Source organism: Myxocyprinus asiaticus, chromosome 36 (genome assembly GCF_019703515.2).
Source record: "Myxocyprinus asiaticus isolate MX2 ecotype Aquarium Trade chromosome 36, UBuf_Myxa_2, whole genome shotgun sequence".
NCBI lineage: Eukaryota > Metazoa > Chordata > Actinopteri > Cypriniformes > Catostomidae > Myxocyprinus > Myxocyprinus asiaticus.
The window spans coordinates 885536-901249 of NC_059379.1; the positions used below are offsets into that span (position 1 = coordinate 885536).

The 15714-nt window shown below is 40.8% G+C and overlaps 1 protein-coding gene across 1 annotated transcript in view; it reads right to left on the reverse strand.

Annotated features, from left to right (window-relative positions):
* Nucleotides 1-15714, reverse strand: part of LOC127426641 (formin-2-like) — a 100490-nt gene that overhangs the window by 64528 nt on the left and 20248 nt on the right. Inside the window, exons 4-7 of the mRNA XM_051673574.1 lie at nucleotides 14325-14351; nucleotides 13578-13639; nucleotides 6794-7764; nucleotides 5585-5726 (exon numbers count right to left, since the gene is read on the reverse strand). Coding sequence (XP_051529534.1) covers nucleotides 5585-5726; nucleotides 6794-7764; nucleotides 13578-13639; nucleotides 14325-14351 — 1202 coding nt within the window. The remainder of the gene's footprint in view (nucleotides 1-5584; nucleotides 5727-6793; nucleotides 7765-13577; nucleotides 13640-14324; nucleotides 14352-15714) is intronic.

Below are 15714 nucleotides of genomic sequence, written 5' to 3' on the forward strand. Positions count from 1 at the left end.
GTTATAGAGGCAGCCTTAACTGAGGAAAGAAAACTCAATATCTCCAGTGTACAACACAGTTAATATGGAAAAATATTCATGTCAAATTTTCTGAATAGTATGAACAAATTTTTTTTTTTATAGAATGTTTTATCAACTCTTTTATTGAACACTATTATTAAAGACTTTACACTCTTGTTGGATGGATCAAATTAAAATAGCATGCTTTTAGTGTGTCTGACAGAGTCAACACAAATCACATACATGGCTCATTAGCTGAGACCTTTGTTAAAAAAAAAAAAAATTGCACATTTGACAATGCATTAATGAGATTATGCTTGAAATTTCTGCATAAACTTTTCCATATCTCTTTTATCTCGACCCAGGCGAACAGCGTTGTTTCAATTTCGTTGTATTAATAGACAACAAAGTCTTCTCATTCTGGAGCGGACAGTAATGCAGCACAAATGTTGTCGTTTTGTTTGCAGGCCTGCAGGGTCGGTCCAATTCGGTCCGGCTTTGATCAGCAGGCAGAACCGAATTCAAACAAACAGCACAGACTGCTGCCGCCCGAGTCCCTCTTCATTTAGATAAGAGGATCTCGAGAAGGCCAAAGCTGCGGTCACAACGAAACGACGCTTGGAAGGTAACCGGGGTGAATATTCACGGGTGGCAGCAAACATGTGCCCAGCCTGAGGCGGGTACAAGACAACACAGATTCAAAAGATGAAGATTTGAGAAATGTACACAAACGTGTGAGTGACGCAGTTCTCTCGAGTGATGACGAACGCATTCAAATATTACAAAAACATTTCACAGGATTGAGCAAAAATATTAAAGCTCAAGACATTAAAACATTCAGGTGTTTCTTCAACTATGGGCACTTTTTGGCCCACTGGACTTTTAGGAAATAAACTCCCTTAAAGGATCAGCTGACTCAAATTAAAATTCTGTCATCATTTACTCTTCATGTTGTTCCAAACCCGTACGACTTTCTTCCATTAACCACATTTTTTAATGCATTTGGTAGAAGCTTTAATCTGAAGCAACTTAGTGCATTCGAGGGAGACATTTTTATCAGTTTGTGTGTTCCCTGGCAAATTGAACCCATGATCATGGCACTGTTAGTGCCATGCTTTACCAGCTGAACTACATGAATAAAAGGTTAGAAAGAATGACAGTCTCAGTCACCATTCATTATGGATTTCCATATTTTAAGATGTAAAGTCTGAGTCACAGGGGTAAAGCAATAACATCCATGGGTGTTTCTTTAACCTTGTGCGACCCCAAGTACTTCTGCGTGGACGTTGTGTTTTGTCTTCGCTATATGCTATGCATAGTTTAAATTTAAACTGACTGATCTCAGTTCAGGAGACTCTGGGCTGTCAGTAAAGGGTTAAACTTTTGACTCACTGAGTCATGACAAAACACAGCACTGATCTCAACGGAGTTTGTCTTTGGGAGAAACACCAACAAAACTACATCTGGTAAGAAACCTCATTAAGTAATTTTATTTTGCTTTGTTTAACCACCGCGGCCATCTTTGTGTCATGGCACACGACAAATTGTGGTTATGCAGATGTTTACACAAACCTCAATATCTCAGCTCAGGACGGTCCTAGCTCATTGGAACAAGTTCGAGTCTCAGTCCTAAATTCTTTTAGGGGGTAGCTAGATAAGTATAGTGTGCATGCAGAACAAGTCAGGTTTGACACTTCTATTTTCTTTTTTTATGGGGGCGAGAAAGTGCAATTTTTTTAACATTTCCCCTCACTTTCAGGTTGATTATCTTTGGTGGGGGACCAGATAGGAACCTGAAATTTTCACAGATATAAGTCATCTATAGTAGCATTCTGCTGTAAAACTGCACTTGAGATTCCACTGGTTACAGAGCTAGAGCTAGAGCTAGCAGAAATCTGGGAAAAAGCCTGCTTTATTCATGCATTTTGAGAAATCAACAGATGTAATAAGCATAAGCATAACAAATAATAAAAATGAACAGCATTTTACAGTAATTATGTTTATGAATGACAAACCACAATTTCAAGCTACATGTTTGATTAGAAGCTGTGAGATTTCCTCACTCAGTCTCTCGGAAATGTTGTGGGAGCATCCGGTGGCAGTAATTAATTCGGCAGGTGTCAGTTTTCTGAGAACATTGTTTCATGGGAACACGCTTTGTCCTCATAGATATTTTGAATGATGTTCTTGGTCCAGGTGGGAAGAATTTTACAAAAACATCACAGTTTTCCCTCGCTGATGTCCTCAACCAAGCCTAACCACCACTGGTCATCATAGACACAAGCAACACAGTCATTACCAACTCATTACATGCCTGTATCAACATGATCATGCTTCACTGTTGCCAATATCAAATGTAGTAACATTTTAGACCTCATTGATGAGCATAAGCTATTGTATGTCAATCAAAAACAACTACTGTAAAATGCTGTTCATTTGTATTATTTGTTATGCTTATATTACATCTGTTGATTTCTCAAAATGCATGAATAAAGTAGGCTTTTTCCCAGATTTCTGCTAGCTCTAGCTCTGTAACCAGTGGAATCTCAGACTCAAATTTTACAACAGAATGCTACTATAGATGACTTATATCTGTGAAAATTTCAGGTTCCTATCTGGTCCGCCACCAGAGATAATCAACCTGAAATTGAGGGGAAATGTTAAAAAAATTGCACTTTCGGGGCCTGGGTAGCTCAGCGAGTATTGGCGCTGACTATCACACTCTGGAGTCGTGAGTTTGAATCCAGGGCGTGCTGAGTGACTCCAGCCAGGTCTCCTAAGCAACCAAATTGGCCCGGTCGCTAGGGAGGGTAGAGTCACATGGGGTAACCTCCTCGTGGTCGTGATTAGTGGTTCTCGCTCTCAATGGGGCGTGTGGTAAGTTGTGTGTGGATCGTGGAGAGTAGCATGAGCCTCCACATGCTGTGAGTCTCCGCGGTGTCATGCACAACGAGTCACGTGATAAGATGCGCGGATTGACGGTCTCAGAAGCGGAGGCAACTGAGACTTGTCCTCCGCCACCAGGATTGAGGTGAGTAACCGCACCACCACGAGGACCTACTAAGTAGTGGGAATTGGGCACTCCAAATTGGAAGAAAAAAAAAAAATTGCGCTCTCTCGCCCCCATAAAAAAAAAGAAAATAGAAGTCTCAAACCTGAAATGTTCTGCATGCACACTATACTTATCTAGGTACCCCCTAAAAAACAATTAGGACTGTGACTCGAACCCTTCCCATTATAAACTGACCCTAAAAGTGGAACTTTGAGCGATCTTGAGCATTGCATTAGGACTGAAGTTCTAAGTCTAAGGAACAAGAATATGCTAAATGTTTATATATGTGCATGTACCTTATAATGTGCTCTAGATATCAGTTTTTGTTCCAATGAGCTAGGACCATCCTGAGCTGAGATACTGAGGTTTCTGTAAACATCTGTATAACCAAAATTGGTCGTGCACCATGACACAAAGATGGCCGTGGTGGTTAAACCAAGTAAAATAAAAACTGGTGGTTTTGCAATACCACAAAAAAAAAAAAAAAAAAAAAAAAAAATTAAAAATGGTCATGCAACCAACTTTACAATTATTGGACCATTTGAGTAGGACTGGCCCAGCTGTAATTTTGGAAAAACTGTGAAAATGATTTAATTGTGTATTTAGGATATTTAAAATGTTAGAAATTAGCTTTATTTTATTTGAAGCACGTTAAAAATGTCATTTCCATCAGCGTTATTTCCAGCACAGAATTCAATTAAACACAATACAGAATTTATGACTTGAATGACATAAATCTCCTGTGATGCATGAACACACACATCAACTAGTGAGATTTCTAGAGGTCCGTTGTACTAAAAGTGCCTGAAGTGGAAGAAACACACTTCTATGGAATAAAGGCATTTGAAAAGTAGCAGAAATAGTTGAAGACATTATTAAAATGTTTAAGCCATTTTTTAAATATGACTTTCATTTAACAGGACAGTTGAAATGTGTTTTTCCTAAAATCAACAGTAGGGACATAAAAGTGCCTGTAGTTGAAGAAACGCCCATATACAAACCCTTATAGAAACATTTCATGGGACGAACTGAGAATTTTAATGTTAAAGCTCATGGCATTTCCACATACACAGTGTGAATTAATGTCACTCTTTATAATATCAATCTCAACACAGATCTGATAAAACGGTAGAGCGTTATGAACATTCACAGATATTTACAAGCTGAAAAAAACTCAGTTCTGCTTTAGACGTGATCTTTTGGTCATATTTCCAATGAGTAAATTCCCTCGCAGGGGCAGAACGCTGGAATTCATCTCTCGTGCTCTGTGGTGCCAAGCAGTCGGGCATTTATTCAGCTCTGTCTGTACTGGAGCCTGAGATCTGTACACAAACGTCAGCACTCAGTCATGGAAATAGTTTCTCTGCGTTCAAGTGCTCGTAAACTCATAAAACTGTATTTAAGTTTCAGCAGCGCCTGCGAGTTACATCATACCGAGTCTCAGACATAACACTGCACGACCCGTGACTGCAGCTCGAACCCGTGCCAGCCTGACAGCACTGACAAGCATCTACATTCACAATACTTCTGTTATTCTTTAAGTTCTGGAGTTGCAGTAAAACTAAACACTTTCTTTCAGTTACGACAATAAAGATGGCACAGCCATTGACCAGGAAAATTTAAAAAAAAAATGCACTCCATGTCAAAAAGGTTGCTGACCCCTGATATAATAAATTCTATGATAAAATGGTTAATATATAATATTTTGTTTTTGGATAATACAGTGAATTTATGAGACATACAAAGGTGATGTAATATAGTCAACACTGTATACACACACCTATTTTTTTTATCATTTTAATCAAGTGCATAGCCAGGAAATTACTTTTGGGTGGGCCTCAATAAAAATGGATTGGCCAAAAAAATAATTAACCAAATTTTCCTTAGCAATAGAGAGGTGGCGCATTCAATTTCAGAAATCAGTGGTAAAAGATACTGGCTACCACTCCTGGAGTTCGCTAGTTCGCTAGTTTGAATCCAGGGTGTGCTGAGTGACTCCAGCCAGGTCTCCTAAGCAACCAAATTGGCCCAGTTGCTAGGGAGGGTAGAGTCACATGGGGTAACCTCCTCGTGGTCGCTATAATGTGGTTCCTTTTTCGGTGGGGCGCGTGGCGAGTTGCGCGTGGTTGGCGCGGTGGATGGCGTGAAGCCTCCACATGCGCTAGGTCTCCATGGTAACGTGCTCAAGCCACGTGATAAAATGCGCGGGTTGATGGTCTCAGATGCGGAGGCAACTGAGATTCGTCCTCTGTTTTCAAGTGCTCGTAAACTCATAAAACTGTATTAGAGCGCATTGGGAATTGGGCATTCCAAATTGGGTGAAAAAAAACTTATTAGAAGTCATCAAATAATCTGTAATACTCTGGGTGGCCCAAGCCCACCCGGCCCACCCTTGGCTACGCCATTGATTTTAATGTATCTCTAGAACTATACATAACACGGCGCCCTTAAAAACACATCCTGCTCTGTATTTTCAATTAACAAGGTGGAAATGCGTCATCAGTCTGTAAAAAAGGGTCCAATGGAACACACCTGTTTGGTCTTGGATCGGCTGATTGTATCTGAAAGAGGTTTCTTCTTTTCTTTAACTGCTGTTTTGGAGAAAAGTTCAACGAATTCCTCAAAATCCACGGATGGCTCTTCGATCTTCTCCCAAACAACAGAACTCGAGTCCCTGAAGAAGAAAACAAAGACATCAGAGAACAAGCAGAACGAGTAACCTGTTACACTCCTCAATAGATTAAGAGCTCGATTATCGTGACCGTGCTAGCAACACTCAACGACTGTGCACAACGTCTTATCTAACTTTCATGAGAGTGCAAAGCATAAGTAGCCATGGGTGGGAGTGTTTGCGCTATCTGTAGGTGTATTGTATGTTTGTTTTCTTTTATCCCCTTTTCTCCCAATTTGGAATGTCCAATTTCCCACTACTTAGTAGGTCCTTGTAGTGGCGTGGTTACTCACTTCATTCCGGGTGGTGGAGGACAAGTCTCAGTTGCCTCCACTTCTGAGACCGTCAATCCGCGCATCTTATCACATGACTCGCTGTGCATGACACCACGGAGACTCACAGCATGTGGAGGCTCATGCTATTCTCCGCAATCCACACACAACTTACCACACGCCCCATTGAGAGCGAGAACCACTAATCACGACCACGAGGAGGTTACCCCATGTGACTCTACCCTCCCTAGCAACCGGGCCAATTTGGTTAATAACCGGAGAAGAGCCTCAGAATTAAATTGCACTTGACCCAGCTCATTAGCACATTGCGTGTGTAATTTCGCCAAACCCACTTGCGCCTAGACTTGGCGCAAGCTTGCACGAAAACACCAAAACTTCATGGCCATGCCCAATGACTTTGTGTGTATGCCTTATGATGGCACAGCATTGTGCTTAGCGCTCTTAAAATAGGGTCCATATATCCTTATTTTATCATGTGATCCAGCACACATTTATTCTATAATCTCCTCCAACATGCATGAAGCAAATGCTTTTCATTTAGATCATTTAACAACTATTTAGGGTTGGGAACAGAGAACTGGTTTCATAAATTATTATATCAGAACCGGATGATTTTCATGACTTTCATTTACAAAATATAAATCGAATGTTAAATATCTAAAATATTTTTGCAGTTGCCATTGTGCGTTTTTTTTTTTTTTTATGGGGAATTAAAAGTGCACAGTCCTCCCTGAGAACCAAAAATGAATGTTGTGAAAACTGAAGGTACTGAATTACTTTTTGGTGTGCAGCTGTATTCGGGTCCAGTAAAGCGGCTTCATGGGTCTCGGCGGTTCCATGACACATTTGCGGGGCGGTTTCTCCTGCGCTGCTCCGAGCGCGTACAGCCCCATTGGCAGTGGAGGGGGAAGAGACCCCGATCCAAATGGAAGAGGAGCATATGCCCCGAGAGATGGAGGACCAGGAGGACCTGGAGGAGGAGGTGGTGGTGGTGGTGGAGGTGCTGTTCCTGCAGCAAGGACAGGGAGAGGCACAGATAGACCAGGTAGAGGAGGTGGAGGAGGTGGTGGCAATGAAGAGCCTGGGAGAGGAGGTGGTGGAGGAGGAGTGGTCATTCCAGGAAGAGGAGGTGGTGGTGGAGGTGCAATCATTCCAGGTAGAGGAGGTGGAGGAGGCGGCAATGAAGAGCCTGGAAGGGGAGGAGGTGGAGGCGGCAGCGGCAATGAAGAGCCTGGAAGGGGAGGAGGTGGAGGAGGCAATGAAGAGCCTGGAAGGGGAGGAGGTGGAGGTGCACTATGGATTTGAGCCAATAAACCGCCCTGCTGCTGCTGCTGGCATTTGCACACAAAAGTTTGAGACCCAGGTCCAGCCTGATTAGGGACAGATTCAGTTTCTGAAGCCAGCGAGGGCTCACTCTGTCTGGGCAGAGGCGTCTCTGTGAGGCCCTGCTCCAGTGAAGGCACTTTAAACCGAAAGCTCTCGTCCACCGGCGACGTCTGTACTGATTTAGCCTCCAGCGGCAGCAGAGCAATGTTTTCGGTCTGCAGATCCACATGGCAGACATCCGGGATGAGGAATTCCTCTCCGCCGCACTCCTGATCCTGTGTAATGACCTCGCGCTCCACTAGAGGCTGCTGTTTCTCCAGCTCAGCGATTTTACTACGCAGGTCTTCAATCGTTTGCTCCAACAGTTCGATCACACAGACGTGCTCCTGTTTCAAATGCACAGTCTTCAACACAGACTCCTCCTAGAGGCACAGAAATAAATCAGGTTAGCTTATCTTTGTCATTTTACTTAATTTTTTACACTATATTGATATTTGAACATACCACATAATACTTTATTCACAGTATTATTATTTTATTTGCACTACTTGTATTTTATTTGTTGATTAGGGGCTAAATACTGAAGGTGTTTAAGCACCTATTGTTTCTATTGGTTTTCTTATTTTTCTTATTCTTTTTCCTCATGTATCTCAAGAACTGTACGGTAAAAAGTTGTAAAATTTGGTAGTCATGTAGAGGACAGTTTTAAATTAAACCATGCCAAATTTGGGATCTCAAACCGTCTAGCGCCACCAACTGGTCAAATTTGCAAATTTATGCCATTTATGAGTCCACCCGACTAGATTTCCCGCTATATTGAATTTTAATAAAACATTTCCCTCTACTCCAACAAACTCTGAGATCCATCAAAATTGCACCGGAATTATTGAATTGATTTTTAATATTACAAACAGTTCCTCAAAAACAGGCTTAAGAAGTTGGCCAAATAAGAGAGCCTGTATCTCAGCAATGTTTAGGCGCACTGAAATGAATATTGGTTTAAGTCATCATCTCTGGGCCCTGAGGGTGTACGAGCAGTTTTGGGACAGTGGCACCTTTTGCTAATAACTTCTGAATCCATTGGCCTAAATTTGTAACTCTTAGGATTCCTTGCACCATAATGAGTTAAAGGTGCCCAGTGTTCCCCCGTCAGCCAGCTTTAACTTAAAAAAAAAAAAAAAAATAATCATATAATCATCAGACCAAGTCGCACAAAAGTTACGAAATGAATTTTTGGCTTTGGCGCATTGTAACGAAACTTGGAATAGAACATGGCCATCAGGGTACCTGAGAAGTTTGGGAACAGCACCACCTAGTGGTCAAGAAACCTCATAAAATACTACATTTGCTTAAACAGGCTTTCTGCAGTGTTTTTAAAATCAGATTTAAGACTTAAGACCTAATTCAAGACCTGAACAAATACAATTAATACTGTATCCCAATACCAAAACAATCCCACACAATCTCAAAATAAATCATGCATCACAGACTCTTACTTAAACAGGCAGGGGCACAGATTAAATATGCCATTAGTTTTTAAAACTGGAAGATGATGAGTCTGCATACAGAAGGGAGGTTCAACAGCTGGCTCACTGGTGCAGTCAAAACAACCTGGAGTTAAACACGCTTAAAACGGTGGAGATGATTGTGGACTTTAGGAGGAACACCCCAACACTGACCCCCCCTCACCATTCTGAACAGCACTGTGGCAGCAGTGGAGTCATTCAGGTTCCTGGGCACTACCATCTCACAGGACCTGAAGTGGGAGACCCACATTGACTCCACTGGGAAAAAGGCCCATCAGAGGTTGTACTTCCTTCGCCAGTTGAGGAAGTTCAACCTGCCACAGGAGCTGCTAATCCAGTTCTACACAGCAGTCATTGAGTCTGTCCTCTGCACTTCAATAACTGTCTGGTTTGGTTCAGCTAAGAAATCAGACATTAGAAGACTACAAAGGACAGTTCAGACTGCTGAGAGGATTACTGATGCTCCCCTACCCACCCTGCTAGAACAGTACACTTCCAGAGTGAGGAAAAGGGCCCTGCCCACTACCCTTTTCGAACTGTTGCCTTCTGGCCGGCGCTACAGAGCACTGAGCACCAGAACAGTCAGGCACAAGAACAGTTTTTTCCCCTCATGAACAGTTTAAAACAGCCCCCAAATACTTTCCTTTTGTCAATACAACCATGTGCAATATTCAGTCCATCCATTCCTATTTATATCTATCTTCAATACATTACCTCACCTGCACATAAATGTATATCTGTATATAAAATATTCGAACAACATTATTGCTCTATTGAATATTTCTCTTTTTCTTTATCTGTTATATCTTTTTTTATTTGTCACTACATGTACATATGTTTAAATGTATATGTTTGTATGTACATTATGTATATATGGTTGTATTCAATTGTTGTTATACTCGTTTTACATTGCAAAATTCTGCACTGTACACAGCTATGCTGCAAATGCTTTAGCTATACAAATTTTGCTTTTGTCATGCCAATATAGCTAAAAACTGTGTAAGAGACAGAAATGGATCTTAATCTGGTTCTCTCTTCCACTGGATTCCATTCTAAAACAAACAGTGAGAATGAAGGAGCAATGGACAGAGCGGGCACGTTACTGTTCAGGCGATACCCGTTTCTTAATGGTCGAGTGATATGAGTTTTTCAGTGGCCAATACAGACAGTGATATCTAGTGAACCGAATGGCCAGCAGATACAGTGGCAAGAAATAGTATGTGAATCCTTTGGAATTACCTGCATTTATGTATAAATTTGTTTTAAAAACTGGTTTAATCACTTAAGTTACAATAATGAAGAAACAATCTGTTTTAACTAATAACACACAAATTATCACATTGTTCTTGTACATATTGAAGACATCATTCAAACAGTCACAGTCTAGGTTGGAAAAAGTATGTGAACCCCTAGGCTAATGACATCAACAAAAGCTAATAGTCAGTTGGCAAACCTGGCATCCAATTAATAAGGCAAGACTGGCGGTGTGGGTTAGAACTACTTTGACATAAAAATAACATTTTTTTGAGTTTGCTATACACAAGCAGCATCTGCTGACGTGGTCCATGCCTCGCACAAAATAGATCTCTGAAGACCTACTATCAAGAACTGTTGCTTTGCATAAAGCTGGAAGGGTTACAAAGTTATTTGAGAGTTTAGATATTCATCTGTCCACACTGTCTATAAATGGAGATGATTTAGTACTGTGGGTACTCTCTCTAGAAGTGGCCGTCCAGCCAAGATGGCTCAAAGGGCACACCGCAGAATGCTAAATGAGTTCAAAAAGAACCCTAGAGTGACAGATAAAGACTTGAAGGAATCATTGGAACTGGATAACATCTCCGTTCATGAGTCTACTATACGGAAAACAGGCATGGTGTTCATGGCAGGACACCACGAAGAAAGCTGCTGCTTTCCAACAAAAACACTGCTGCGCGCCTGGACACTCCACAGCGCTATTGGGACATAGTTGTGGACTGTTGAAACTAAAGTTGAATTGTTTAGGAAGAACATTCAGCACTACGTATGGCACTGCAAAGGACACCGCATACCAACATGAAAACATCATCTCAACGGTGAAGTACGATGGAGAGAGCATCATGATTTGGGGCTGCTTTGGGGCCTGGACCGATTGCCATCATCGAGGGAAAACTTAATACTCAAGTTTACCATGATATCCTACAGGATAATGTCAGGGTGGTTGTGCGCTAGCTGAAGCTCAGTAGAAGTTGGGTGATGCAGAAGAACAATAACCCTAAACAAAGTAAATTTACTACAGAATGACTTAAAAAAAAAAAAAAAGAAAAAAAAAGAAAATCCACCTTTTGGAGTGTCCTAGTCAGAGCCCAGACCTTAACCCAATAGAGATGCTGTGGAATGACCTCAAGAGAGCCGTTCACACCAGACATCCTACAACTACGGCTGAGCTGAAGCAGTTCTGTAAGGAAGAATGATCCAAAATTCCTTCTGAACGTTGTTCAGGTCTAATCCGCAGCTACTGGAAGTGTTTGGTTGAAGTTATTGTTGCCAAAGGAGGATCGACCAGTTATTAACTCCAAGGGTTCACTTACTTTTTCCACAGCACTGTGAAGGTTTAATGGGATGTGTTCGATAGACATGAAAGATAACTGTTTGTGTGTTGTTAGTTTAAGCACATTTTGTACTTGTGACTTTGATGAAGATATCACATTTTATGACCAATAAATGCAGAAAACCAGCTAATTCCAAAGTGTTCACATGCAGTACTTTTTCGTGCCACTATAACTAGTATATACTTCATGACCATTATTTATTTTTTTCCTTTTTCACCCAATTTGGAATGCCCAATTCCCAGTGCACTTTTAAGTCCTCATGGTCGTGTAGTGACTCGCCTCAATCTGGGTGGCGGAGGATGAATCTCAGTTGCCTCCGCGTTGGAGACCATCAACTTGCACATCTTATCACGTGGCTTGTTGAGCGTGTTGCCACGGAGACATAGCACGTGTGGAGGCTCTACGCCATCCACCGTGGCATCCGCGCTCAACTCACCACACGCCCCACCGAGAATGAACCACATTATAGCGACCACGAGGAGGTTACCCCATGTGACTCTACCCTCCCTAGCAACCGGGCCAATTTGGTTGCTTAGGAGGCCTGGCTGGAGTCACTCAGCACGCCCTGGGATTCGAACTAGTGAACTCCAGGGGTGGTAGCCAGCGTCTTTTACCACTGAGCTACCTAGGCCCCCAATGTTCATGGCCATTATTAAAGGAAATAATAATACTCAATTTTGAAACTCTCTGATGCAGCAGAAACAACACTCAACACTCACCTGCTGTTGCGGTTACGCTGCTGAATCGAGTACACCTGCAGAAGTGAACTGCATTTGATGGTGAGCAGCTAGCATTCATCTCGCCATTCACAATTCAGCAGTGGTAGACAAAGTGCCGTACTGTGTTCATGTACTATGTTTTTGTCTCTTTTGATTGTACAACCACAACTTACAAATAAAAAAAATAAAAAAGGAACACCACTTTCCATTTTTTACATCATCTGAGCAACAAGCAACAGTAGTTACACTAACACTAGTATGAGTCATACCTGCATTGATAATGCAAAAGTTGTGGTTGGGAGGGAAATAATACTAAGCAAAATCAAGTTCCAATAGAGTATAATAGAGAGCAGTTAAGAGTTTCACCAAACTCAACTCTATTAAGTCATATCTCCGCTTCAGTAAGTGTTAACTCAAATCATTGTGAAGGATCTCATGAATCCAGAGTTGATCAGTGTCTGATGGCATTCACATTACTGAACTGGACCGTTATCGATGATGTTTCTCAAACCCTTCTGTGCATGACTCACGTCAGATCAATGATATTCTCATCTGTACTACACTGTTGCCCTCTACTGTCAACACACGGTGAACTGCAGTCCTGCGGTCATGATCATAACACATGTTTAATGTCTCTTTATGAAATCACAAACTCTGGGAACTATTAAACATTCCTCCAGCAGGACGCTCAAAACAAACAACACAACCGGATGATGATAATTAAAATAATTCACATCAATTGAATGGAATGGCGTGCATATGGAAATGAAACATTCATGTAAGATATCTGTCTGATCATCCCATTAATGATGAGAATACATTCTTCCACAACAAAATCAATAATCATGTGTTTATAGCTCCAGACACAACTGTTGAAAGAAACATTTCCTGCATATTTAAGACAAGTTTCATTTTGATTTATGACATTTTCATGGGAATGTAATTTAAAACAGGTTAGAATGAATCTTACTTGCACCATGGATTTCTATCAAGAAATTTGGAGTAACGTGTAAATACGATGACATATGAATGTGTTTATTTAGTAGTACCACGATATACATCAAAGTACAATGTTATTTTCATCTGATATGATAAATCATAATTTTCCATTTTAACTTTCAACAATGCATAATACTAAAATATTTATAATATTAACAATATAAATCAAACAAAACAAAGAAATGTTGGTTGTAAAAAGTTTGTATCTTTATGTTTTAAATAATACATTTAATTCAATGGGCTTTATTGATAAAAGCAAAACGATACGTGAGAATAGGGAACGTAAAGAAAACTAACTGAATCTAAATTATTTAAACCTTTATTTTGTTAGGATCAGATCAGAGAATATGATTCAAAAAGATGTTAGAGTGAAAAAAGGTGGTTTGAAGGAAAGTCCTACCTGAACTTGCCAGATTTCCTCTTCCTGATGTTTCGTTAAGTCTAAAACGACAGCTTGATGCTCTGAAACACACACATGGGACTCATCTCAAACACGGTCACATGATCTATAATGGTTTAGCTTGAACCAAATATTTACACATTAAAATCATCTGCGCTCTTATTTTATAGCTTTGTTTGTGGATCTAGTCTTAATGAGTTGTCTATTACAAACACTTATTTAGTCTAGTCTGGTCCTGAGAGTACACAAGCATCAAAAGTTTGGGAAGACCTACTCTTTCTATATAAGTACTATTTTCCACATTTTACACTAATAGTAAAGTCATCAAAACTACAAAATAACACATTGAAATATGGGGATTTTATAGAGACTAAAAAAATGCTAGACAAATAAAAACACACTTATATTTGAGTCTAGATTACAGCTCTGCACTAGGGTTAGCTGGGACATCCTATATTTTGCCCTCGTACGGGACACGCATCATCCCATATTTTTGCCCCATTAATTATCAGCTGAATTATAAGATGAGTGTTTGTGTTGACACAGATGTGAATAGTGATTTATGAGTCTGCTGTGGTTTGTCGCAAGGCAATATCTCTTTTAATGGCTGTTAGTAAACAAACACAAAAATAAGCAAGTGAAGTAAAATATGAAAATGTTTTAATATAGCTGATGAAGACATCAGATAAAATGAGTTGATGTTAAATGACACAAACACAAATGTTTATTGTGATTTGAGACACTTACCCTCCTCTTCCTCTGCCGCTGTAAACGCTGGAAGAAAATAACAGAGTGAACAAACTGCAGGAACTCTGACACTCGCTAAATACGCATCCTTTTACTTAAGACAACCGGCAACTAAACTTCAGTTGAATGGGCCTGAAGATTTTAACTGAAGCACCAAAGAAAAGAGTGAAATAATTCACTTTAGGAGGTCATACTAAATATTGTATGAACTGTTTTATATTCATAAGAGGTAAGTGACTCTTGCTACAATGTTACAAAAATGTAGGAATGAGGGGAAAAAAAAAAAGATACAAAGTAACAACATTTCAGAATAGTTAACAGGGCTGCAAATTTAGCCTAGGTGCTAGCTAGTTTAGGACCAAATGTTAATTTGTAATTATTAATAATGTATATTTGTATTTGTTTGATCATTTTCTTTCAGTAACTTTGGTCACAGGGTTGAGCCAGTGGAATTCAGTCGATAACTATGTGTACGGAACTGAGGGCCTGGGTAGCTCAGTGGTAAAATACACTGGCTACCACCCCTGGAGTTCGCTAGTTCGAATCCCAGGGCGTGCCGAGTGACTCCAGCCAGGTCTCCTAAGCAACCAAATTGGCCCGGTTGCTAGGGAGGGTAGTCACATGGGGTAACCACCTCGTGGTCGCTATAATGTGGTTTGTTCTCGGTGGGGCGCATGGTGAATTGAGCGTGGTTGCCGCGGTGGATGGTGTGAAGCCTCCACACGCGCTATGTCTCCGTGGCAACGCGCTCAACAAGCCGCGTGATAAGATGCGCGGGTTGACGGTCTCAGACGCGGGAGGCAACTGGGATTCATCCTCCGCCACCCGGACTGAGGCAAATCACTGTGACCACGAGGACTTAGAGTGCATTGGGCATTCCAAACTGGGAGAAAAAGGGGAAACCCCCCCCACCAAAAAAAAAAACAGAACTGAGATTATTTACTTTTCTTGCCATGCTGTAGAAAGCGTCCAAATGATTTCACTTCCTATGTGTCCCAATTTTAATGAATGCTCCATGTTCTTAAATGGACCATTTTCACATTTGAATGGGAGACCACAGCAAATACTATTTTTGCGTTCAACAGCAAAAGTAAAAAAATCCAGCGTTACGTTTCCACAATTCTGGGTGGAGAGGTGGTGGCGTAGTGGGCTAAAGCATATTACTGGTAATCAGAAGGTTGCTGGTTCAATCCCCACAGCCATCACCATTGTGTCCTTGAGCAAAACACTTAACTCCAGGTTGCTCCGGGGGGATTGTCCCTGTAATAAGTGCAGAGAGTCGCTTTGGATAAAAGCATCTGCCAAATGCATAAATGTAAACTTTCCAAGTCATTTTTATTTGTATAGCGCTTTTCACAACACACAATTTAAAAGCAGCTTTACAGAAAAT